The sequence below is a fragment of the Chenopodium quinoa genome, unplaced genomic scaffold, assembly GCF_001683475.1.
Source record: "Chenopodium quinoa cultivar QQ74 unplaced genomic scaffold, ASM168347v1, whole genome shotgun sequence".
NCBI lineage: Eukaryota > Viridiplantae > Streptophyta > Magnoliopsida > Caryophyllales > Amaranthaceae > Chenopodium > Chenopodium quinoa.
This window is the reverse complement of record NW_018743691.1, coordinates 2,917,906-2,941,088: the sequence shown is the minus strand read 5'-3', so window position 1 is coordinate 2,941,088 and position 23,183 is coordinate 2,917,906. Positions and strand designations below refer to the sequence as shown.

Genomic DNA, 23,183 nt, shown 5'->3' with positions numbered 1-23,183 from the left:
GCTTATCACTCGAATAGCAGTGAAAAAGGTCGGTTTTGTAATGGACGGACCCCACCAGCTGACCAACTGTGGATCAGACACCTATATGACTGCTAGGTATTTCGAGGAGTTGGGGTGGGTTCGGCCGGATAGCGAGCAGACACCCTTTTGGTGTATTAGGACTGGGAGCGAGCAACCTTTGCCCATTTTTCCCCTACCCAGTCCTGACTTGACTGTCTTTCCCCCAGGGCAACCTTTCACTTATGATGTTTTAGTTGCCAACACTAGGGGGCAGGCACCACCACCACCAGTTCCACCACCCCAGCCTCAGTCCGAGGTGGCATTCTCTCCACCTCGTATGTCTCACTCCGTCCCACATATTGACTCTGACCCAGTTTGGGATCTTCAGAGTATAGGTCAGGCCTTAGGACGTATAGAGCATTCCCATACTGACCTTAGGAGGATGGTAGGCTCCATAGACCAGAGGTTAGGGTACCTAGAGAGGAACCAGGGTAGAGCTCTCTACCCTATGTATGATGACTATGCTCGTCAGGGCAACACTCCCGACGACGCTATTCACCCTGACTGGTTTCAGCCTCCACCCCAGGGATACGATAGGGATCCCACTACCCGTGTTATTTACACTGACTATTCTTCCTTCTACGAGAACGGCCAGGACATTCCTTTCGGGGGACCGGCGGGGGGGAGTTTTCATGCTGATTATTTTGGTGGTAGCTCTTCTGGTGCAGGTGGCAGTGGAGGTGCGGGCTTCGACTCGATGGATCAGGATGATCAGGACTAGCTATGCTGGGCTAGTTCCCGATCCAATGAGGACATTGTCTGATTCTGGCTTGGGGAAGATTTTGGTTTGGTATCTTTCTTTTTCCCCTTTTCTTTTTTTTTTGGTGTGTTTTCTTAGGTTAGATTTCTTGCTTTATAGGTTAGTTTTATTGCTTTCTTATATATGAAAATACAAAAAAATTGAAAAATAAAAAATCCAAAAATACGTTCCAATGAATTGTAAATTATGCTTCCCTGTGCCCCTTACTTGAGAAAATTGTTTTGATTCCTGGTATTTGATGATAAGCATTGTGGATTAGTTAATCATAATTTGATGTTTGATTGCCTTTAAACCTTAACATGCGTCAATTTTGTCTAACTACTTGTGAATATAGTGCTTGACTAGTTGATTTGGTTAGGAATGTGTGATAGTTTCATAGTTCCTGGTATGTCAATGAATTTGAGTATTGGTTTGCAACTATAAGTAATATTTATATGATTCATTATTATGCACATTGAGGAGGACGAAGGCATTTGTTCTTTTAGGTAACCTCCAGATATTGTAGATACATTTGTTCCCTTAATGCTACCCATGTTGTTGCCTTGACTTTTTGTTGCTTTATTAGCCATATTACAAGACTATTTTTCCCCATTGGTTACTAGTCCCAAGCTTGGCTTGGGGGAGCTATTAGTAAGTGAGGTAAGGGAGTTTCTAGTGTGCTTATTATTTGCACAATTTGGGTGGGGTTTTGAGAAGTTGTTTTGTTTTTGATCATGTTTATTTTTGATGAGTTTGAGAGTTATATTTTCTTGAAAAAATAAAGCATGATGTTATGAAGAAAAAAAAAGAGAAGTTCAAAAAAAAAATGTGAAATAAAAATAAGTGAACTTCAAAAGAAGAGAAAAGAAAAGTATTCAAATGTTCTAGTTGGAGGTTGACCAAAAGAAAAATAATAGAGCTTCAATGAAAAAAAATATATAAATATTCAAGTATGGAAATAAAGTTTGTTTATTCACTCTACTTCTTCATTATTATATTTTTATGAGTGATATGTGAGAGTTGGGATTGTTTATTATGACTGGAGTATATTTGGTTGATGTTAGACTTGGTTATGTAGGAGATGTTGATCATTGTTTATTTTGATCATGGGTTTTATTAGGATTTGCTCCTTTAAGCATAACTTTTCTCTCACCTGTTCCCAAATGATTCCTACCCTTTACCCTAGCCTTACATTACAAGCTTTAAAGACCTTCTGACCTTTGTGCATAGAATTGTATGAATGTGAAAGTGTTGTATATCAATGCAAGTTATGATATGACATATTTCGAGTCGACTAGTAGGATTGAGCGTTCATTGTTTTATACACACGAGAGTGTGAGTTGGGAGGGCATTGTTCACATAAAGGGGTTGGATGGAGAGCAATCGAGTACATCTTTTACTCGCCACAAAAATGAGAGTTGAGTGCGTGAGCACTAGTCTTGAATTCTATATGCTCTTGTGGTTTGCTCTGTTTGACAATTGTTAGGGAAGATTGGTAATTAGAGGGATTTGATTGGTTGATTTTGAAGCATGTTTATTTGATTTACCCTGGATCGTTTGTGCTTGATTTTTACTTTTGGGGTGAAGCATATTTATTGATTCATTGATGAGATCTTTGCTTAGAGACAAGCAAAGGTTTGGCTTGGGGGAGTTTGATGTGTCTATTTTATATAGTATTTTACCCCCGTCCCTTGGTCGTAATTAGTAGTGTTTTTGGCTCTTTAGAGCCACTTTTATTACTAATTGATGTTTTCTAGTGTTCTCGTAGATTTGGTTGACTTTTGCAGGGATTTATGCTTTTCGAGTATTTTCCCGAGATATTTTGGAGCAATCACGAGCATTGGAGAAACACGACCAGATTCTATAGCCCAGGGCCGGTTAGAGCCATCGAACCGGTGATTAAGGGCTCGGTATAGGTGATACCGGGGCATTTGGACCGAGTATTCAAGACCGGAAGAGGAAACCCAGATTGGCCCGAAGAATTGGAGCCCAATCGTAGTCCAAATAGTGGCCCAAGTGAGCCGCCCGGCCAAAGAGGGTGGCGCCCGGAGGCGCGCCCAGCCGGGCGGGAGAAGCTAAGGTTGGCGCCCGGCCGGGCGCGAGATTAGTATTAGGAAGCAAAAAGGCGCGCCCAATCGGGCACGTGTATTGATTAGGAGACGATTAACGTCGTTTTAGTTTGTTTTAACTTAGGATTTGTACAAAGTATAAATACTCCTCAGCAATACGTTTTTAGGACCCTCTCTCTACTCTCTCTCTTCCTCTTTTTCCTTTTTACTCTTTTCTTTACTCTCTTAATTGTTCTCTTAGTTTTCTTTCTCTTAAACCTTTGTTCTTAATCTACTCTTAATTCCAGATTTATTTTGGTAACGATTTCTCTTCTCTTAATTTTAGTTGTTTATTTTATTCCTTTAATCATGTCTTACTTCATTGCTTTGATTAGTTTAGTTTTTATCATGTGTGAGTAGTTCTATTTCTAGGGTTTATGGGGATCCATAAATAATATGAAGGGGTAATTTATTGTTGTTAATTATCAATGCTAGATTAATTTCCTATTGATTGATTTAATGCTCTGTGACTAGATTAGGCCTATCTTTTATGCATGAGTTTAACAATATTGATTCAAGATTCGAGAGATGAGAATTGATGTTTAGGTCTAATTTCAATAGGCAGATTAATTTATAAATGGTTAAGTCGAGATTCGAGAGATGAGATTTAATACCGGTAGATTAATTCTGTGATTGTAATACGTAGCGAAAACCCTTTACAATCTGGTTTATTGATGCATTGATGATTGACTATTATTGATTTTTGATATTGCATAATAATTTCTTATTGAATTGTTTTAACGCTTTACAATTACGTCTTGTAAAAGTATAGCAATATTGAATTAATGAATCGAGCAGATGTTAATTTGATATTAAAGGCTATTTTCAATAAGAACTTAGATCTAGTAAATTGCGAGAGCCTGTTAGATCTATGTTGATTAATAAATTGCGAGAGCCTGTTAATCATGTTATTTATGCAATGTCAATGATTGATTATTATGTTTTACCCTGGAGTATTAATTATTGGTGAACCTATGCCCTAAATCCTTTTATATATTGTTTTCTCCCTATTCTCAATCTTCGTAGTTTAGTTTCTTATTCAAATATAAATATTGGTTATTTCATAATCTAGATTATTTTAGTTAATTAGGAATAGAAAGATTTGTTTCCTTGTGGAGATCGACCCTACTTCCCTATCTACTTTAGTTAGAGGACTTAGGAATTATTTTTGATTAGGGGATACGACTTTACCCTGTCACTAAATTATTATGTCCACGCGAGTCCAAATCTAAATTAAATACGAAATATTTTTCGAGTTGGTTTCGATCGAGGATCGGGTCGAGTCGAATGTAGGGGTGGCAATTCGAGTCAGCAGGTCCTGTTCGAGTTAGAATTCGTGTTGATTTCGGGTTATGCTTAGAAACTATCAAAAACAGTGTTAAACTTAATATTATTACAAAATATGAAATTTGGGTCAAATCGGATTGAATTCGGGTTGTTTAGCTTCGGGTCGAGTCGGGTTCAAATATCTCTCATTAATTTCGAGTCGGGTTTGGGTCGGGTCAGGAGTGTGGTTTTGACCCCTATACTTAGAAGTCAGGGAAGTATAAAAAATAAAATAAAATGGAAAACCAGTGTCTTGCTTCTTAATTTTTCATTGCAAGAACTCTTCATCTATATAGGACGATAGCAGAGACGCCTTCCATATTCCACTGGTGATCAACCGCCTGCCACCGGAAAATCAAATCGGAAAACTCTTTCCGGTGACCTAGCATCTCCGAGGTTCATTCATCTTCTTCATAAATTAAGCATCCAATCAATTTACAGATCTAGGGTTTTTCCAATTAAACCCTACTGCAGTACTCTTTCTTCGTTTTTTTTTAATTAACTTTTCGCTTTTACTTGTACTAATAATATTAATGCACTTTGATCGTTTGCTATTTTCTGAAACAGTGATTAAGTTTGAATTAAGTCTGCATTTCAGTAGCTAAAATGGCGGATGAAGCAAGCAGAACAGTATGTTAAAGCTTAGTTTTAGCAAATTTTTAGTGTTTTTAAGATTAATGATGCAAATTTTGGCCTAATTTTTAAGTAATTTCGTTATTATTCGTTTAATGTTATTTTTTTTTAATTTCTTTTGAGAAGAATGTTAATTTATTTTTTTTTTAATTTTTTTTTTAATGTGAAGTATAAAGTATTTAAGGGTATTGCTGATTTGAAATTTATGTATTTAGGCATTTATTGAGATTCAAGGACGTATGATTGAGACTACTTCTAAATTGAAGCAGGTTAGCTCCCCCTTACTATAGATAATGACATTGTTTATCTCGAATTTGTGCTGCCTTGTTCTTATCATGATCTATTGTTTCATACTTTCATTTCGTATCTTAATTGCATTCATGTCGACTTAGAATTGATGGAAAAATTAAAATTGCCATGGTGTTGTGGTATTTTCCTTCAAAAAGAAAAGGTTGGTTTTTGTGTTCTTTGTTATAGTTTTTGTCTTTGGAATAATATGTATATTCATTATCCATTCTATTTGTTGAAAACCTGTTCTTGGGTACACACCAAACAAGTACAATAAGGTGAAGGGATTTGGATATGAAAGAAAGATATGAAAAGTTGAGATTGGTTATATATGTGCTTAAGTGGAGCTTTGCGAATCCAATTAGTTACCTCTTATTTGCTTCCATTGGAAGATGTGGAGCCATGTTAAAGACATGTTACTGTTGTTTAAAGATTGAATTATTTATTTGATTGGGCAGAATTGGAATTTGTACCTATGCTCAGGCATAAGATTGTTGGAAGTAGACTATAAGTAGTTCGATAAATCTTGGTACTTTGGTAGTCTAAAGTATAAAGTAGGGTGTGATGACTAGTGTTACATCCCTGTCCACCATATTTATTCTGGACAAGCGATTTAAGGAGAGAAGTCATAGTGGTGTATTGTTGATTAAGGCTGAATAAAAAGAAAGGTAATGGGATGGTTTATTGTTTTGAGGAACAGAGATAGTAATTATTATCAAAAGATGGACCTTGCATGAATGAATAATGAGGCTTTTATTTTGGGAGAAATGAAGCTTGTATTTTGGGGCAAAAAGAGTAGAGATATTCAAAAGCTTGATGTTACCACTCTTTATAGGCCTACATTCCCACTTTCCCAGCGGTCAAGTGACATATAGGTATTGAATTGGAAATGGTCTTCTGATAATTAAGGAATTGTGACAGCCTTATTTCTTGTGTAGCTTATATATCCTCATTATTGTAAATTTTTATCAAGATGGTTAATTTATTATCTAAAGAACTTAGGTCAATTATAGTTGTGCAAATGGTACAATATCATCCTTAATTTCCTATTATGTTTCATTATGGTGAAAAAGAGTTTAAAAAGTTCAATTCCATGAAAATCGCCTGTCATGGCACAACTCTGGGCTAGCATGCTAACTTGGAGTTTGGACAGTGGTATATTGCTTGTATAATAGTACCTCTTACAAAGCTTCTACAATGTTTTATGTTGTCTGTCCATTAGCTAATGCAACCCTCTTATCATAGCTTACGATTAGCCATGCCAAGCAAAGAACTGCTAGCATAGTGTTAGAACCTAATTCCCTATAAATGTAGTTGAAGCTTTCTAGGTCTGTTAATTTTCTAGGCCTTGGAAGAAGTTATTATGTGGGAAAATAATGTAATTCGTAAAGGAAGCTCTTTAGGAAGCAGTGATTGATGAAATCCAAGTTGCCTAGCCAATTTTGCCTATCACTTTAATACTTGTGTATTGTTGTAGGCATTTAATGATATCTTGCAGCCACGTGTTTAAAGCTCCCAAAAACACCATTGTTCATGCATGTTTTACAGATAATATCGTAGGAGACCCTCAAAATAGATAGTTGTCATCAGATCCGCTTGTGCTTGCCTCAACCTGGTCTATTGTAATAGACTAGGGTTTTCAGATTATAAGTTCTATTTAACAAGAAATTTAAAGATTGTAGTTTGAGTCTTTGATTGATAATGCATAATGGCAGAAATTTGGATACAAAAGTGACAGGTTAATAGCTTTAGCCTTTAGGCTATTACCCTCTTGATAACTTTAGGTTATCACTCTCCTAGTAACTTGACTTGAGGTTATCACTCTCCTAGTAACTTGACTTGAGGTTACCATTCTCTCAACATATTTCCTCACAATTTACATAATGTACAACTGCCTTAACTATTACACTTAATATACCAAGCCACATTACAAAACATTAACCTAATATTAATTGTTCTTGTCCTGTACTGCTGCCGTACAGAATCTGGAATCAGTCCCATGCTCCCACTCTCCTTAGTGCTTTCTTAATTGCTTTTGTCCTCTAGTGCTATTGTGCTACTGTGTTCCTTGTTGGCTCAGTGGTGGTAGTCACCAGGTCTATAACATCTATTGTCACAAGCCTCGATCAACCCTATAGGCAAGACCGCAAGAGTGCCCATCAAACTCGTCTTCAGTCTGTGTTGCTTCATGCTCACAAGCCCTTTTCACCTTTGACTTGCCAGTAGATGAGAGTGCATCGCACGGATTTTGTGTCAAAACACTCGGACCGTGACACATAGTCACATAGGTACATATGTGAAGGCATCTATAGTACAGTTTACTTCCTTTTTCTTTCCCTGGACTATCTCCAAATCCTATCACTCATCCCATCACTCTCCAAAAACATGCTATGAAGAATGAGGAACTTGTTAGTGTGATAGGTTGTTTATAGGTATATGTCTTCTATATTCTGATGTTAGCACTGCAATAACTTGTGACTCATTCTAAGTGCTCCGTATCGAATTATTCTTTCTAGTACATTAGTTTCATGGGCTGCAATGGGTTTGTTATGCTTTTGTATTGTAAAATTAACCATGATTTATGATCTATCCAGGTGCAAAACCAAATCCGATCTAAAGAAACAGAAAAGAAGCGTGCTTACTTAACCTTGGAGGAGTTGCGACAAGTGCCTGATGACACAAATACATACAAATCCATTGGTAAGGTCAATATCAGTATAAATACTTGATACACCAAGTGAAGCATATCTATTATTTTTGGGGTTTGGTGCAGTTTGGGACCTATGTTCAATTGATTGCGACTCCTGTCTTTGTTGTTTAACTTATAGATTTTTGAACTTACTGTGGATTTTGTTTCCTTGGTTTTGCAGGAAGAACGTGAGTGTCCTCCTTGGCTTACAGGAATCTGTGGCTGTTAATCCTCAACAATATTTTGACACCCTTCTATGTTTTTTGTCCATAATATTTAGGTTTGTACTGGAGCCAAAATCAGTCTTGATTGATGAACAAGAACAGAAGTTCAAGGATAGTGAGACTGCAATTGCTTCTTTACAGGTTTTTATGCTTATTAATTTGTTTGTTTTCTCAATTATTTCATTTGTTAGGTTTTCAGGTTTATTTATTTATTTATTTATTTATTTATTTATTTTCCAAATCTTTGATATGTTTCATATCAACAAGACCTCTTAGCAATATTTCAGCTTTTTTTTTTCCTTTCTCCTTTTTCAGTTGTATTTGTTCATTTGTACAAATTACATTGTTGCTGAAGATTCTGATTTGATGCATTGTCTTTATATTTGGTGACAGACTTCTAAAGAGTACCTGGAGAAACAGATGGGGGAAGTGGAAAACAACCTAAAGGAGCTGCTTCAACAAGATCCTGGTCTCGCCAGCCAAATCATGTCTCTTTCAGTAATGTAAATCTCCCTTTAGAGAATTATCTTTTAATCCTGTTTTTCTTTTCTAGAGGTTTTTGGTTTTGTTTTGAATTGCCTGTATGGGTTCCATGATAATAGAAGATCATATCAATTTTCCTCATTCATCTACTCTTGATTTCTCTGAGCTCTTCTTTGAGAATCTCTGACTAAACCTGTGCGACTGTGCAACACGTATTACTTTTGGCGTCCCCTAATCAGAAATTTAAAAAAGGTTAAAAAAAAAAACTTAACATGTTCGATATCTAACAAACTATTATTTAACAAAATGCCCCTTTAAATAAGTCAAGTGTGTAATGGGAACTGAAAAAAAAAAAAAAAACCTTAGCCTGACTTTTGGTAATTACCCTTTAGAAGTCACCATAATTAGCCTTAGTGCAACTATCTGCGCTCTAAGAAACACTTCCCAAGAAGACAAGTTCGAAAGAGGACAATTGATTGATTGAAAGATAACTAACCAAATGGTTAACAAGTGAATGACTTTAGGCCATTAGTCCCCAAGAGTTTCAATACACAATTTTCTGAAATGAATTCCCCTTCCTAAGCTTACTATTACGTATACTACTTTCCTTCACATGACATGGCAATTAGCCTTAATTGTTACATTTACTACTTCTTGTCCTCTTCCTGAAAGCAAATAACAAAAAAAGCTAATAATCCAAAGGGTGGTGGTGTCTCCTTGGTGCTAATTTTGTCTCTCTCCGCTGTCCGCTCTGTCTCCTACTGTAAGTATAACGGATAGGTGGTGTGAATGAGTGGTTCATTGCAATACCCCCCTCCCCCTCCCCCCCCCCCCCAAAAAAAAAAGACCCACCTTGTCCTCAAGGTGGAAGTCGGGAAACCGCCACTTGAGGCCTTCAAAGTCTTCCCAAGTTGCCTCAAAGGTAAACCCAACCTCGTCACTAGTACCTCTCTTGCTCCCGCCCCCTGTGAAACTGATTCGGGTTCCACCACTAGCTTCAATGTGATTTGAGTTGGAATGGTTGGAGAACTACTCACATCCCCTACTCACTGGATGTACTCGGCAATTCTCTAGAAGTTTTAGCTTGTATGCCACTTTTCCTACCCACTGGATTACTTCAAACGGGCCATAAAAGCTGCTAGCTTTTGGAATGGTCGCTTTGCCAAAGAGCGCTGTGGTAAGGCTATAGCAGCTTAAGGAAAACAAATTACCCCACTTGAAATTTGTTGTCCCTTCACTTTCGGTCAGCATTCTCCTTCATGATTTGTTGAGCTCGTTTTATTTTAAGACAAATTCCTCCTAATTAAGTTCATTTTAAGTTCATCAAGCATGAGGTCCCTTTCTCACAACTTTTCCTCCAGACTTCCCACTAGAGTGTCGGCCACCCCCATTCTCATCAACCTTGGAGGGTCTCTTCCATACAACACCTTAAAGGGAGACATGCCCGTGGATGTGTGGATGGCTTTGTTGTAAGAATACTTGGCCATGCCACCCAACTAACCAATTCTTTGGCTGACCACCGACGAAACAACGGAGGTAGGTTTCGAGAGCTTTGTGTACTACCTCGGTTTGGCCGTTTGTTTGGGGATGGTATGAGGGGCTCAGTCCCATGAAGCTGGAACAACTCTCGCCAAAAAACACTTAGAAAAATTCGATCACGATCTGACACTATACTCTGTTGAAATCCGTGGAGCTGCACCACTTTCTTCCGTGAGGGCGGTTGAATGGATGCTTTAGCCCGATAAAGTGGGCGTATTTGGACAATCTATCCACCACTACGAAATTCACATCCACCCCCTTAGAATTGGGTAATCCCTCGATAAAGTCCATTGTTATATCCTCCTATACCCTTTCAGCGACTGTAACAGCTGTAACAACCCTAAGCTGTAACAACCCTAACCCTGCCGGTTGTTGTTGAGAGTGCTTGTTCCATTGAAAAATCACGCAACATTTAACATACTTGCCCACGTCCTTACGCATTCCCTGCCAAAACCATTCTCTGCCAACCTTAAGTACATCATGGCTTTCTTGAGATACTCGAATGCTATTATGCTACAATGGCATCATCCCCCTACTTAAAGTAATCCTTTTTTAGCTATCAGTTGATGAGTGGCAACATGTGCATAATGGGCAATAAACTTTCAGTAATAGGTCTGAGAGGCCCTAAAAACCTCTCAAGTCCCTTAATGTTTTGGGCTTGGGCCAATTAATCATTGAAGCAATCTTTTCTTAATCAACTGCCACCCCATTTTGAGAAATCATGTGGCCCAAAGCACGTTTCTTATGGTTGGCAAACAATTTCTAATTTTTCAAGATAGTCATCACCAATTTCAAATGCACTACATGCTCTTCCTTAATAGAACTATACACAAGTATATCATAAAAAAAACCCAAGAATGAATTTACGCCGGTAAGGTCGGAATACCTCATTCATTAGAGATTGAAAAGTGGTCGGTGCATTGGTTAGACCGAATGACATTACAAGAAATTCACAATGGCTCTCATGCGTTCAAAAGATCGTATTATGCACATCCTCGCCCTTCACTAGGATTCGGTGGTACACAACCTTAAGGTCAAGTTTGGGGAACATTTTTACACCACCCAACTCGTCCAATAGCTCATCTATAGCAAGGATTGGATATTTATTCGGCACATTTTCCTTGTTCAACGGTCGGTAGTCAACATAAAAACGCCATGACCGTCCTTTTTCTTGACAAGGAGAACCGAGCTAGAAAAAGAGCTAGTAAAGGGTCGGATTATGCCCGCCTCAAGCATCTCTCAAAAGAGTTTCTCAATCTCATTCTTTTGGAATCGTGGATACTTATAGGGTCGAACGCTATTCGGGTTACTCCCATCCTTGAGTGCAATGGCATGCTAATGTCCACGAGATGGCGACAGTCCGATCGAAGCTTCATACACCTTCGAAAACTCCGCTAGAATCGGTTGCAAGAACCCCGGTTTGCTATCGTCATGACCCACAGTTTCATTTGATTCCACCCTTCACAGTCTGCGCAAGAGAGTGATCCCCACAAATGGTCACGGTCTTCCCTCCCCATGTGAAACTCATTTTCTGGGTTTTCAATTGGTGAGTATCAAACTCAAGTTCTTAAGCCACTAGATTCCGAGAATAACATCGGAATTGCAAGGGTAAAATATCCTCTAGTATTTCCACTTCACCGTTCAATCTCAGCTCACTGCCCGCGCCCTTTAACCGCCTCTGCGTTTCCCAATGACATCCCAAAAGTACCATCTTCGGTCACTGGAATTCCAAGCATTCAACCGTGTGCAAGGAGATGAAATTATGCGTCGTTTCCGGGTCAATCATGACTACCATCTCCTCTTCTCCAATTCTTCCGATTAACTTCATGGTTTTAGGGTTAGTGAGGCCCATGATCGAGTTGATGGATATCATGGTTGGAAATCCTTCTCCTCCTTCCTTTGGTGTCTCAAGCGCCAACAACTCTCCACCTTCTTCCTCCTCTTGTTCGTCCACCAACAACACACTAAGCCCCTTGGATTGGCATACATGCCCAATTCCATATCTCCCATCGCATTTAAAGCAAAGACCCCTGGCCTTTTAAAGCTCCTTCTCTCCCGACTTGCCCACTGAAACGAGAAGGAGATGGGTAAGTTCTTGATGTTGAAAATGTGGGTTGGTTGGTTGACCAACTGAGCTTTGGGTATGAGTTTTGATGTTTGGTGGGTTTTTTTTGGCTGGAAGGGGGTTTGGATCTGGGTTTCGGCCAGTTTCGCCACCCAGGATCGTCGGGCTTTTGTTGAAATAGGAATATGGACCGGGTTTGGTGAATGCTCCACCCACTCTCCTTAACCCGCTCACCAGATTTCTCTCCTACACCCAGGTTGCAAGATCCATAGCTTGTTCTAGGGTTATCGGGTTGAGCATTCGAATTTTGGCCCGTACCTTTTTCCTTAAGTAATTACGAATTTCCCCTTCATGAGGCTTTCCGGAATGTCTTTCAGTGGTCACACCTTTTCTATGAAGGCTCGTCAGTGCTTTGCCACGGTGGTGGTGTGGCTCACCGCTAATCACTGTTCATGTAAAGTTTCGGAATTGATCGGTACCCAACGACGGTTTTTTCATTGATACAACCTCAAGGCATCGTTTTCCATGGAAACCACCGACGCTTGTTATTTCTCACCTTCTCCGAGTTGGTAAAAGTGGAAATATTGTTCACTCAAGATTGTAATTTCCTTGACCTCCAAAGTTTTCCCCGCTCTCCATGTCCCTTGGGTGCTCCCTTATCCTCTCATACTTTAGCCCAAACCTTCTATCGTTTCCCCCACCTGCTCCAGAAAGTCACTCCTCTTCATCCTCGACCACCACGACAGGTTTCTTCCCCTTGTCGTTGAGGGCGGTCATGATGCCACGAACTTCTTCAATGAATTTGTCTTGGTTATTATGTAAAAGAGTAACCTGTAGTTGTGGTCGTCCGTGAAGCGGTTTATCCGGCCTCCAAGCCGCCTTGTTTCGCTGTGCTTCGTTCTCCTGGTTGAACTGACTTCTGGAGTGCTCTCTGTCTTGGACAGAATCAGAATGTGTTGGATGATCTCTCTCCTCTGTCCACCTTTGACACGACCTCAATCGGGTGCCCTTCTAATGCTTTGATTCGTTGCGTGTTTGTCCCTGCTGCCGAAGTGTTAGAATCCAACTCTTTTTGATGTATTAGATTCTCTTTAGATGCTTTCTTAGAGTTTAGTTTATGTTTTCTTTGCTTGAGGTCCTATTATTGTGTTACTATTACTTCAGTGTTCACTAGGGATTTTCCTTGTAATCAAATTAAAGCTCTTTAGAGGGTAAATGATTAATGAAATCTTAAGCCTTCTACCAAGTGTTGCCTTGCTTTTATGCTTGTTTGTTGTTAGACCTTTATAGATATTGTGTCTTACTTGCATAATAGCTCCCCTCCAACCCAACTTGATGCACTAAGAACTTGTGGTTCGGACCCACTTGTGCCTGCCTCGAAGTATCGGTCGTCACAAGCCCCGACCACCCGCATTCCGTCGCCTAAATAGATGTGAGTGCTCCCTTGATTTAATTGCCCGCTTGTGTTGCTTTGTGCTCAGAAGCTCTTCTGCTCAAGGCTAGCGTTCTTGCCGCCAAAAAGCTAGAGCGCGCCGCACGTTTCGGGGTCCAAACTCCCGGAACGTGACACGAAGCCATGGCTACTCTGATACCAAATGCAACGATCTGCGCTCCAAGAAAGACTAACCAAGAAGACAAGTTTGAATTATGAAAGAGGACAATTGATTGAATGAAAATTAACTAACCAAATGGTTAGCAAGTGAATGACTTTAGGCCATTACTCTCCAAGAGTTTCAATACACAATTTTCTGAAATGAATTCCCCTTCCTAAGCTTACTATTACTTATACTACTATCCTTCACTTGACATGGAAACAAGCCTTAATTGTTACATTTACTAATTCTTGTCCTTTTCCTAAAAGCAAATAACAAAGCAAGCTAATAATCCAAAGATAGCAGACTGCAGTGGCTCAAGGTAGAGCTTGTAACTGTTGCGGGTTGGTGGTGTCTCCCTGCTGCTGATTTTGTCCATGTCTCCGGCTGTAAGTGTAACTATAGGTGTGTGGTGTGGATGAGTGGTTCATTGCACTTACATATTGACAAAGATTAGTAAGCTAGAGCATAAAACAGTATAATAGCCAACGTTGTATGATTTGCTTTTACATCCTGTGATGTTATGCAGCAATACACTATAGATACTAGTAACTTGTAACCATCTCTCTTGGAGTTCCAGTGAGTATTGGGCTTGCTTATAGTATGCCTAATCTTTGTGCTTGTACACGTCGATATTCACTAAGAACCCATATTGGGAAAATACACCTGTATGATGAAAATTCTACTATGCAGCTCTTCATGAATATTCCAGTGCTTTCCTGTAGAAAGTTACCATAATAGCATATTTGTTAGAATATTATGGGTAAGAAGTAAAACACTAAATATAGTGTACAATGACTGAACTTAAATGAGGGTCTAGGTTTAAATTGAATTTATATGAACTTAATTATAACACTTTTACAATCTCTGCATGATTACCGTAATATTTAGTTGAAAACTCTGCTAAGGCACTATTTTTATGTGCCAAGGCAAATACTTGTATAGAGGAACAATCTACTCTTACCACAGGCAAACTTTTCTAGTTATTATATTGGTAAGTGATACTCCCTCGATCCCTAAATAGAAGTCTTGTACTACAATTTTTGTGGTTTTGAAAGTCGTATCTTTTCAATATCAATTCTTTAGTTCACATTTATTTTTTTAACTAACTTCACTATTTTCTATTGTACTTTTAATCAAGTTAATGTTATTCTCTTCTTTAATTTTCTTTCTTTTTTTTTTAAAAAAATTTACTTTTCTAAATAAAGCCCGGTTTTGAGTGTTCTCTTAATATTGAGCAAAATAATTTTCATTTCGGTAAAAATAATGTTTAATCAGTAAAGATTAGTAATTTTAAAGAACAAATATAATAGAGAATCAATAAATATAAGTTTTAAAAATAACATTGTCTTGTGCATTATTTTGTTTTTATTATTTTTTTATGCAAACGTTTTGCACATTTTATCAAAAACTTCTAAAATATGAGGACCTCTTTTTCAAGCTTTTCTCACATTTTTTTTTTAATTATATACACACATTAATATCTTGTTGTATTTTATTTCCTCTATGACAATCTTCTATAGCTCTATCCTTTTTTCATCATCTATTGTACATTTGTACTTAAGTAATAAAGTCTTTTGCTCTCTATGAGTACCCCTAATGTTGTTTCTTGTTGAGTTCTCTTTGATTATGTTGCTGTATAGTAGTAACACCCGTGACGTAGGTAGTTTCAATTGAAGATGTGTAGTATCATTTGAAGATATATTTAATTCTGTTTAGTACTTATGGTTGTGTTCATCAAAATTGATTAGTTTTAGAAGAAAACTTTATTTTACCTGTGGCGGGAAGTCTCCATTTTCATATTGCAAGTTGATTACCAACCTCATCCCTCGATCTACAGGATCTGGATCCACATCCCACTGTTACATTGAGAATCATTTGGGTTAACCATAGGTTTAAGGTTGCTGGCTCTTTCTTTAAGCTGCAATAGGAAATTTAGGATAGAATGCAAGTATACTCACCTGCCCTGCTCTAATGAGAGTTAATAATGCCCATGAAGTTTGCACCACATTTGACTTGTTTCCCTTCAGGTTTGTATAAACCTGCTCCACAATACCAAACAGAGGAGTGATGCACAAATCTAGACTTTCGGGGGAAAATTGTGACAAACTGATCGGGTTAGAAATGCGTCTTTTACCGACCTTGGGGTCAGGGGAGGCCGGGAGGGAGAGAGGGGAGTGAATTAGAGTACCTCTTTTGAGCTTGAGAGGTAACTTTCGCCCCACCCGCCGTCAGGCAATTGCTTTGAGAGTAGAAACTCACATCCCCTTTGCACAGCCTGACTATTATGGTAATTTTTATTACTCGTCAGTAGTGCCTCCACTGCAAACCATGTTGCATATGTAAAACATATCCCCCAAAATCCATACCTATCCTCGCAAAAACAAACCAAATTGAAGTCACTCTCATAACCTCGAAGTGTATTTTTCTAGATAGAAGGCTCAACTGGACTAATGAAAAAAAAGGTGAAATTTTCGAGAGAAAAATCAAAATTGTGTTGTGCATGTTGGTAAACAAATGAAAAATTATATGAAGTACTTCATATTTACCAAGAACCATCAGGGTTTTGAGTACTTTCAATGTATTGTATTCCTCTAGAGATGGAGTCCTTTATTTGTTCAGACCTGTGATCTGGGTAATGCTCCTTGAAGAGTGTTAAAGCTTGGATTACTGAGGAAGTGCACTCAACATGCCTAGTATAACAGCATTAAAAATCAAGATTATATGAATTAAATTAGAAATTTTTGTAGTTCTTTTTTAACTCAATTACGACCGATTGTTTTGGTCCGGTCTCTGATCATCTCTAGTTAACTACCGAGGTATTAGCTGATAATGGTTTATGAAAAAAAAGGTTGGCAATCTTAGCATATAAAAGCTTACTCTCTTTCAATTAGAGCACTGCCGAAGAGCTCTGTAGGGTTGAATTTCTGAGACCATGTGAAATTGACAAACACATGTTATTACAAAGGTATTACAAATTGTAATAATTAATATTTTAAGTTTTATAAAATATTACTACCTCTGTTTCATATGATTTGTAACTTTAAAATATTTATGTCTCACAAATAATACCTCAAAGTGGTAAATAATATGAAACGGAGGTACTCGTAATATTTAAGAAGTTAGTCAATACCTCAATCCAAGTGTATGTTCGCTGAGCCTCCCAAGCTGGCAAACCACCATTCTCACTCTACCAAAAGGATAGGGCAAATTGCATGGAATAATTAGTTAATTACTCCAATAATCCAAGACATATATAGTGATATTTGAAAATTGAAATTATCAAAACTTGAACTATATGATTTTATAGTTTGAAATTATGACTATGTTTGACTTAGCTGAAATTACTTTCTTTGATATTACTCAAAGTAAGTTGAAGTGAACATAACTTGGCTAGTTTATAATGGCAATGTGTTCTCTAAATTATATCAATAATTGTACAAGAAATTATTACTTCGTATAACACATACCTGTAGAGAAAGGAGGACATTCACCGCATCGTATAGGTGTTGTGCTTCCACTTTTTCTTCCTCAAGTTCAGGGAACATTTTTGCAAATAAAAGTGCAGCCTATTCAAGATGCAACAAGAAAAGGACATAAATTCTTCTCATAAAAAAATCAACCACAATCGCTTGAAATTGGCTCTCTTTCTACAGTTGGGATCCTCTGCGGGGCTATGATCGAGTACTTGGGGAAAGAGCAGTCGGATACACTGTAAGTTCTTAAGGAACTGCCAAGGATGGTAAAATAGAAATGACTGGAAAAGAGGGGGCAGGGGGTGTTTTAATTTTGCTACGTTGTTAGGTGTTCTCATCTAAAGATGAAAACTCGAGGGTTAAGAAATGGCTAGATGAGTATTGTTTATGATAGAAAATGTGTATTCAATTACCTTGAGCCCCTCTGCAGTACAATCAGAGACTTGCCAACCGTGATCTAGTGTTGAGAAAGTCCATGCACCTTTACAAATATGTCTATACATCTCCTTGAAATTTCCTGATGGATTCTCCTTAACCTGTTGCAATAGATCATAATAAACATTATTAGTTCAAATAATTTAAACTAATTTATAAGGTATGAATTCAAGGAGAATTGGACAAGAAACTCTATTTACATTTGAAAAACTTGTATGAAATACTTAAACCCTCTTCACTGTAGTTTTTTTTTTTTTTTTTTTTTTTTTTTTTTTTTTTTTTTTGAAACCTTTTAAATGGAAGTTAAAGGTTTATAATGTTCTCTCATTTTTTTCTTAACATAAATTTCAGAAAGTTGAAAGTATACCATGATATTATATACAGTAAATTATCAAAAAAAAAAAAAAAAAAAAAGAATAGGGAAACCTGTGAGGCTTTGAGAAAACCGTGTGCTTTCCTAAGTGGTGTTGCATATTCATCAGTAAGACCACTGGCATATATTGCTTGAAATGCAAATGCTGCATCCCAGGTTTGGCTACCAACGGCCTGCTCCCAAATTAAAACGAGGATCATGAGTAAACTGCACACGAAAAATTGTTACACAACAATTTTTTGTGTAGCTACAAAAAGTTACCGTTAACTTCATCCCATCCTCTGAAACCCACAAATAATCAGGAAATCTGGCTAGATGTTTCTTGTATGCTGTTGAATTTGGATCTTCCACCCAACAAGCCATCAAACAAAGTACCTGTGCCACAAGTGCTTAATACAACAAAGATTTTTTTTTTTTTTTTTTTTTTTTTTTTTTTTTAAAGCTAAGATAAAAAAAACCCTACTGAACGACACCCCTCACAAGTTTAATCAGCCTAGCTCCGCACGTCGACGCTTGAGAGTAGAGGGGGAGGTAAAGAAATCCCCCTAAACTCAAGCATTTTGTAGTAGGTGGGGCTTGAACTTGTGACCTCAAAGTCATAAGGTGAGTTCCCTACCAACTCCACCAAGCTTTGCTAAGGGTTTCTTTGTTATCATTAGGATTTGGGAATGGCAACATTGTATACCTTCTCAATGCAACCAGTGCTGCAGTATCTGCTGTTATCGTTCTCATAGTGTACATTTTGTATTGCCGTTTTGAGCGCTTTTGCTCTCAGCTTTGAGAAGGGCCAACGGTTGAGGATTGGCTCACTAATGTGGTGAAGAAGTCCCCAAATCATGTCTTGTAACACATAATGTGGAGTATAAAGATCCTCCTACAAAAAGTTGTTAGTTGTGTCCAAAATTAGATTACGTCGTAAGAAATTCTAGAACTTACCTTAGCACATGAGTTTCTAGCTTTGTTCCAGTTAATTTCATGGTATGGCTGGGGGTAAATTTCTGTTCTAAGTGACTGAATGAGTTGAGTGATTGGACCAACAAATCTCCTACCATACAAGTATGATACTGGCATGTACACTAATCGGCAATAGCACAAAGTTTTTCCTTCAATTTAATTGTACAACAAAAATCAATGTTAGATTTGGAAAAAATAAAAATATAGAAGTGAATTTGCAATATCTAAAGCAAAAATAACCAAGGAAATATATTACATAGTAATACTCTCTCTGCACTCTCTCTCTATGACTTCTGTAATTAAAGTTAATTTTTTTAATATTATTCTGTATTTTTATCATTATATGGTGTCGTTGTAAGGGACTGTTCACTTCAGCTTAATTTCATTTCAGCTCAGCTCCAATCAATTCAGCTCAGCCCCAATCAATTCAGCTCCTAATTTCCTTCTGTCATAAAATATTCATTTCAGTTCAATTCTGTTCTACTTCAATCAGTTCAGAAAGAAAAAAAAAAAAGTATAGAACCGTCTTTACAAAAATCCAATATTACTTTCGTTCCAAACATCCAATGTAGTTCTTTGATCATTAAGTATATTGAAATTTTCATTTGATTACAAGGAAATAGTGTGTATTACAAATACATACTATTATTTGTGCACAACATTCCGTCCAGTCGTCCAATACATTTTAATTTTTGGAAACAAAACGAAACACAGTCGCATGCATGCATAGGTATGGATGCAAAGAGTAGTATAAGAACCTGGATGCATTGGTAAAAAATCAGGGAGGAGCCAAAGTTCTGGAGGCGTTGGGTTGCACCCGTCCCATTCGTACACTCCACTCACCTATAGTATTTAATTCAATGCCAAAAGAATGGCTAGCTTGTTATACACTTATACAAAGCGTAGTCAATGAATAAGAATATAGTCATGATTTATTAAGGAAAATTTGTCTGGGAGGGATTTATATTTTCACTCTTTTGTCTGGAATGACTTTATATGTTCAAAGTGGTTTAAAAAGACCTTATAAGTATGTTTTGTTGTCCAGAGGGGCCTTAATGCCGTGACTAGTCAACACCGGAGTAAAAAAGTCAAACACCGGAATATGACGTCAAGCTCCCTTTGGACAACAAAACATACATATAAGGCCCTTTTAGACCACTTTGAACATATAAGGTCCTTCCAGACAAAAGAGTAAATATCTAAGTCCCTTCGAGACAAATTTTCCATTTATTAATTGTTTTCTATGAGGTATGTTATTTTGAGATCACGTTCTTTTTAATACACTGCCATGTTTTATGTCCGTTGTTAAAGGAACATAACTTGAAAGTGTATTTAAAAGAACTTCCATGTTAATTTGTGGCGAGAGCATGGTACTCAGTACTCACAGTGTACACATGTGTACGGCTTAAATTTAGTCTACTAGCTAGCTACTTTCAATTAAAGAAGAATCGATATATTTAGTAGTAAAAACAAACCGCGAGCCAAAACTTTCCCCAAGATGGAATGCTTGTAGCACCACCATGATCAAGGATCCATTGACGACCTCTTGCAACCGCGTTATCTACACCATCATCAGGACCTTCTCCCATTAACCTTAGGGCAACGTAGTTAATTGCTGAACCAAGCATGGTACTATGGCCATGAATGTGGAATCCCCATCCACCGTCTTCATTCTGCTATATATTTCGAAATAAATACTTTGTACTTGGTATTACATATAGGCCGGAAAAAAGTCAACAAAATTTCATCAAGAAAAAATAAGGACAATAAGATGTTACATTAAGTGTAAATACAGCCAATAATACAGTAACAAATTTAGAGAGTATAGTTCAAATACCTGATGATTGTAAATATAACGTTTTATTTCCTTTTGATGTTCATGAGATAGAATCTTATTGAGATCTCCTATAACGTATAGAGTCATAACCGAAAATTATTTATCAATGCAATATTATGACTTTGCATGGAATACTCTTCACGTGAATTTGGTGCATAATACGACCACAATCAGAATCTACTCTTAAATAAAAAAATACTTTCAACTCTTAAAAAAACAAATATTTTTATTCAAATGTTGTTATCGAGTAACATAGTAATAATCTATTTATGTCATATCAACTTTAATTTTTATATACTCCATAATAATTATATATATAGATATTACCAGTCAAATTTGTGTATTGATAAATGTATCAACAAAAATATAACAGATAATACAAAATAAAAGGAACATACTGATTATTCACCTCACTCCTGAAATACTTTAAAAATTGACTTTAATTAATAAAAATTAGTGTCCTTTAAAACTTTTAAATACTGTAGTAAATAAAATTAAAAAAAAAAAAAATGAGACTTACAAGGGGAGGTATGAAAAAAAGTGGGCCAGCATTATCAGAAGGCCAGTGACCATCATGGGCTTGAATACTGGTAAAGAAGTTGATGGCCTTCTTCAGTGTTATGGTCACTGCTGCTTCTCCTATTACCTCTCTTTCTTTCAACTTCACTCCTTGAATCATTTCCATACTTGGCTTTTCTTTTCTTAACTGTTCAAATTTGCTTAAAAATTTAATCAAAACAAATAATTTATACTCTTACATTGAAATTCGACATAACTATACGGAGGATATAATTGAACCACATATTGTCATATTGATCCTAGTATGTTTTATTATGCTTATAAAAAATACTAATTTTTTTTTTTAGTACAATGCCCATTTAGGCCTTGTTTATTTCACCTTATTTTTACTTTTTTTAAAAAAAAAATAAGTTCAGATAAAAAAAATAAGTTCAGATCAGATCAGAAAAAATAAGTTCAGATCAGATAAAAAAATAAGTTTAGATCAAATCATCGTTTTATGTACAGTTTTTAATTATAAATAGTACATGTTTAGTGTCTTGATAATCTTTGTATGAGCCTGAATTAGGTCGAATCTACTAGTCACTTTTCCCTTGCCCAATTTTAATGTTTGTTGAAAAAAATGCACTTAAACTTGAGAATTGAAGGAGGAGAAAGGCACAATAATGTCATACAAGAGGATTTAAAGGTCACAATCTAGCTTCCTAGGTCAGATCAATACTTGAAAGTAGAGGGGGAGATAAGCGAATCCCTTTGTTCCCAAGCAAATATAGTTGATGGGTTTAAATCGTAATCTTAAAGTCACAAGGTGAGCTTTTCACTAATTTCTTGAGAGAAGAGAGGAAGGTAAGAAAATCCCCCTACGCCCAAACAATGAAACAAATGTAGTTGATGGGCTCGAATTCGTAACCTCAAAGTTAAAACTTAGCTTCTTAATTACCAACTTCACCAAACAAGCTTGGTTACTAAGGAGAAGTATATAGCATAACAAATTAACAACAACAAAGATAATGTTTAAACCTGCATTCTCATCAAGAGATCAGCACTTTGCCTATTCTTGAACCGATTCCTCTTAAATTCCTCTCTAACCTTCTCGACCTCAGCTCGTTCCTCCGGTGTTCCGGCCTCGGGATCGAACTCCCAATGTTGCCGACCAACGTGATCGTTTAAGCTCACCAGCCATGGATCATTTCCTTCTGATATCTTCAGCTTCCACATTATGATGAACTTGTAAGATTTTAAATTACAAATTTCTTTTAAAGGGAAGGATCAAATTAATTATTGTGTGTTTAAGGGGAGCTTTGGATAATTTTTACGTGCATGACCCTCCTCGATCCCTTTTATAGAGCTGAATTCAGAGTTTACATTAACAATGATTAACTAAATTAAATTATTAATATTGTGTGAATGATCCTTTATTTTTTCTCTAATGATATTTGATACAGTATTTATAAATAATCACGAGATTAATATTATTTGTAGTTTATCATATAGTTTTTCATAGCGACATTGCCCCATCCCAATTTATTACACAAAAATTGTTGCAAACTTAATTTAAAATATTGGAGTATATATCTTGTACGTTATGACCTGCCGCAACAGCTCATAACACATAACATAATAAATACATAATAATATAAAAAAAAAAAAATAATTAATTAAAAAAAAATTTTAAAAAAAAGAAAAAGAAAGAAATTGATATACATAGACCTTACTCTCCTTAAGGCTACATATAAGTATTAAATTTACACTTAGAAATCGTAAAAAGTTGAGAAATTACGAAAATAAACACTAATTACATGATTTACGCGTGTTTTTGTCATGAATTCCTAATTTTATATAA

The 23,183-nt window shown here is 36.8% G+C and overlaps 2 protein-coding genes across 2 annotated transcripts; one reads left to right on the top strand and one right to left on the bottom strand.

Moving 5' to 3' along the window:
* The first annotated feature begins 4,468 nt into the window (after positions 1-4,468).
* On the top strand, positions 4,469-8,699 carry LOC110683766 (prefoldin subunit 1-like). The gene is made up of 7 exons (XM_021860168.1): positions 4,469-4,629; positions 4,801-4,863; positions 5,082-5,135; positions 7,749-7,854; positions 8,025-8,031; positions 8,124-8,208; positions 8,461-8,699. Exons 2-7 carry the CDS (start codon positions 4,840-4,842, stop codon positions 8,572-8,574), a joined length of 390 nt encoding a protein of 129 aa, XP_021715860.1. The 5' UTR covers positions 4,469-4,629; positions 4,801-4,839; the 3' UTR covers positions 8,575-8,699.
* A 4,729-nt stretch (positions 8,700-13,428) lies between these two features.
* On the bottom strand, positions 13,429-22,645 carry LOC110683765 (lupeol synthase-like). The gene is made up of 18 exons (XM_021860167.1): positions 22,361-22,645; positions 21,343-21,527; positions 20,822-20,912; positions 20,460-20,657; positions 19,743-19,827; positions 18,967-19,133; positions 18,716-18,904; positions 18,292-18,405; positions 18,084-18,203; positions 17,636-17,758; positions 17,217-17,315; positions 16,880-16,936; positions 16,627-16,673; positions 16,296-16,439; positions 15,938-16,115; positions 15,708-15,788; positions 15,522-15,605; positions 13,429-14,465 (listed from the first exon to the last, which is right to left on the bottom strand). The coding sequence occupies exons 1-18, from the start codon at positions 22,556-22,558 to the stop codon at positions 14,343-14,345; spliced, it is 2,283 nt and encodes a 760-aa protein (XP_021715859.1). The 5' UTR covers positions 22,559-22,645; the 3' UTR covers positions 13,429-14,342.
* Between the last annotated feature and the right edge of the window lie 538 nt (positions 22,646-23,183).

Excerpts from the sequence above, each read along its gene's own strand:
- LOC110683766 (XM_021860168.1), top strand. The coding sequence starts at position 4,840 with ATGGCGGATGAAGCAAGCAGAACA. Across the intron at positions 5,136-7,748 it reads CTACTTCTAAATTGAAGCAG|GTGCAAAACCAAATCCGATC; the intron begins GTTAGCTCCCCC and ends TGATCTATCCAG. Across the intron at positions 8,209-8,460 it reads CTGCAATTGCTTCTTTACAG|ACTTCTAAAGAGTACCTGGA; the intron begins GTTTTTATGCTT and ends ATTTGGTGACAG.
- LOC110683765 (XM_021860167.1), bottom strand. The coding sequence starts at position 22,558 with ATGTGGAAGCTGAAGATATCAGAAGGAAATGATCCATGGCTGGTGAGC. Across the intron at positions 20,658-20,821 it reads GTTATATTTACAATCATCAG|AATGAAGACGGTGGATGGGG; the intron begins GTATTTGAACTA and ends AATATATAGCAG. Across the intron at positions 17,316-17,635 it reads GTACTGCAGAGGGGCTCAAG|GCTGCACTTTTATTTGCAAA; the intron begins GTAATTGAATAC and ends CATCTTGAATAG.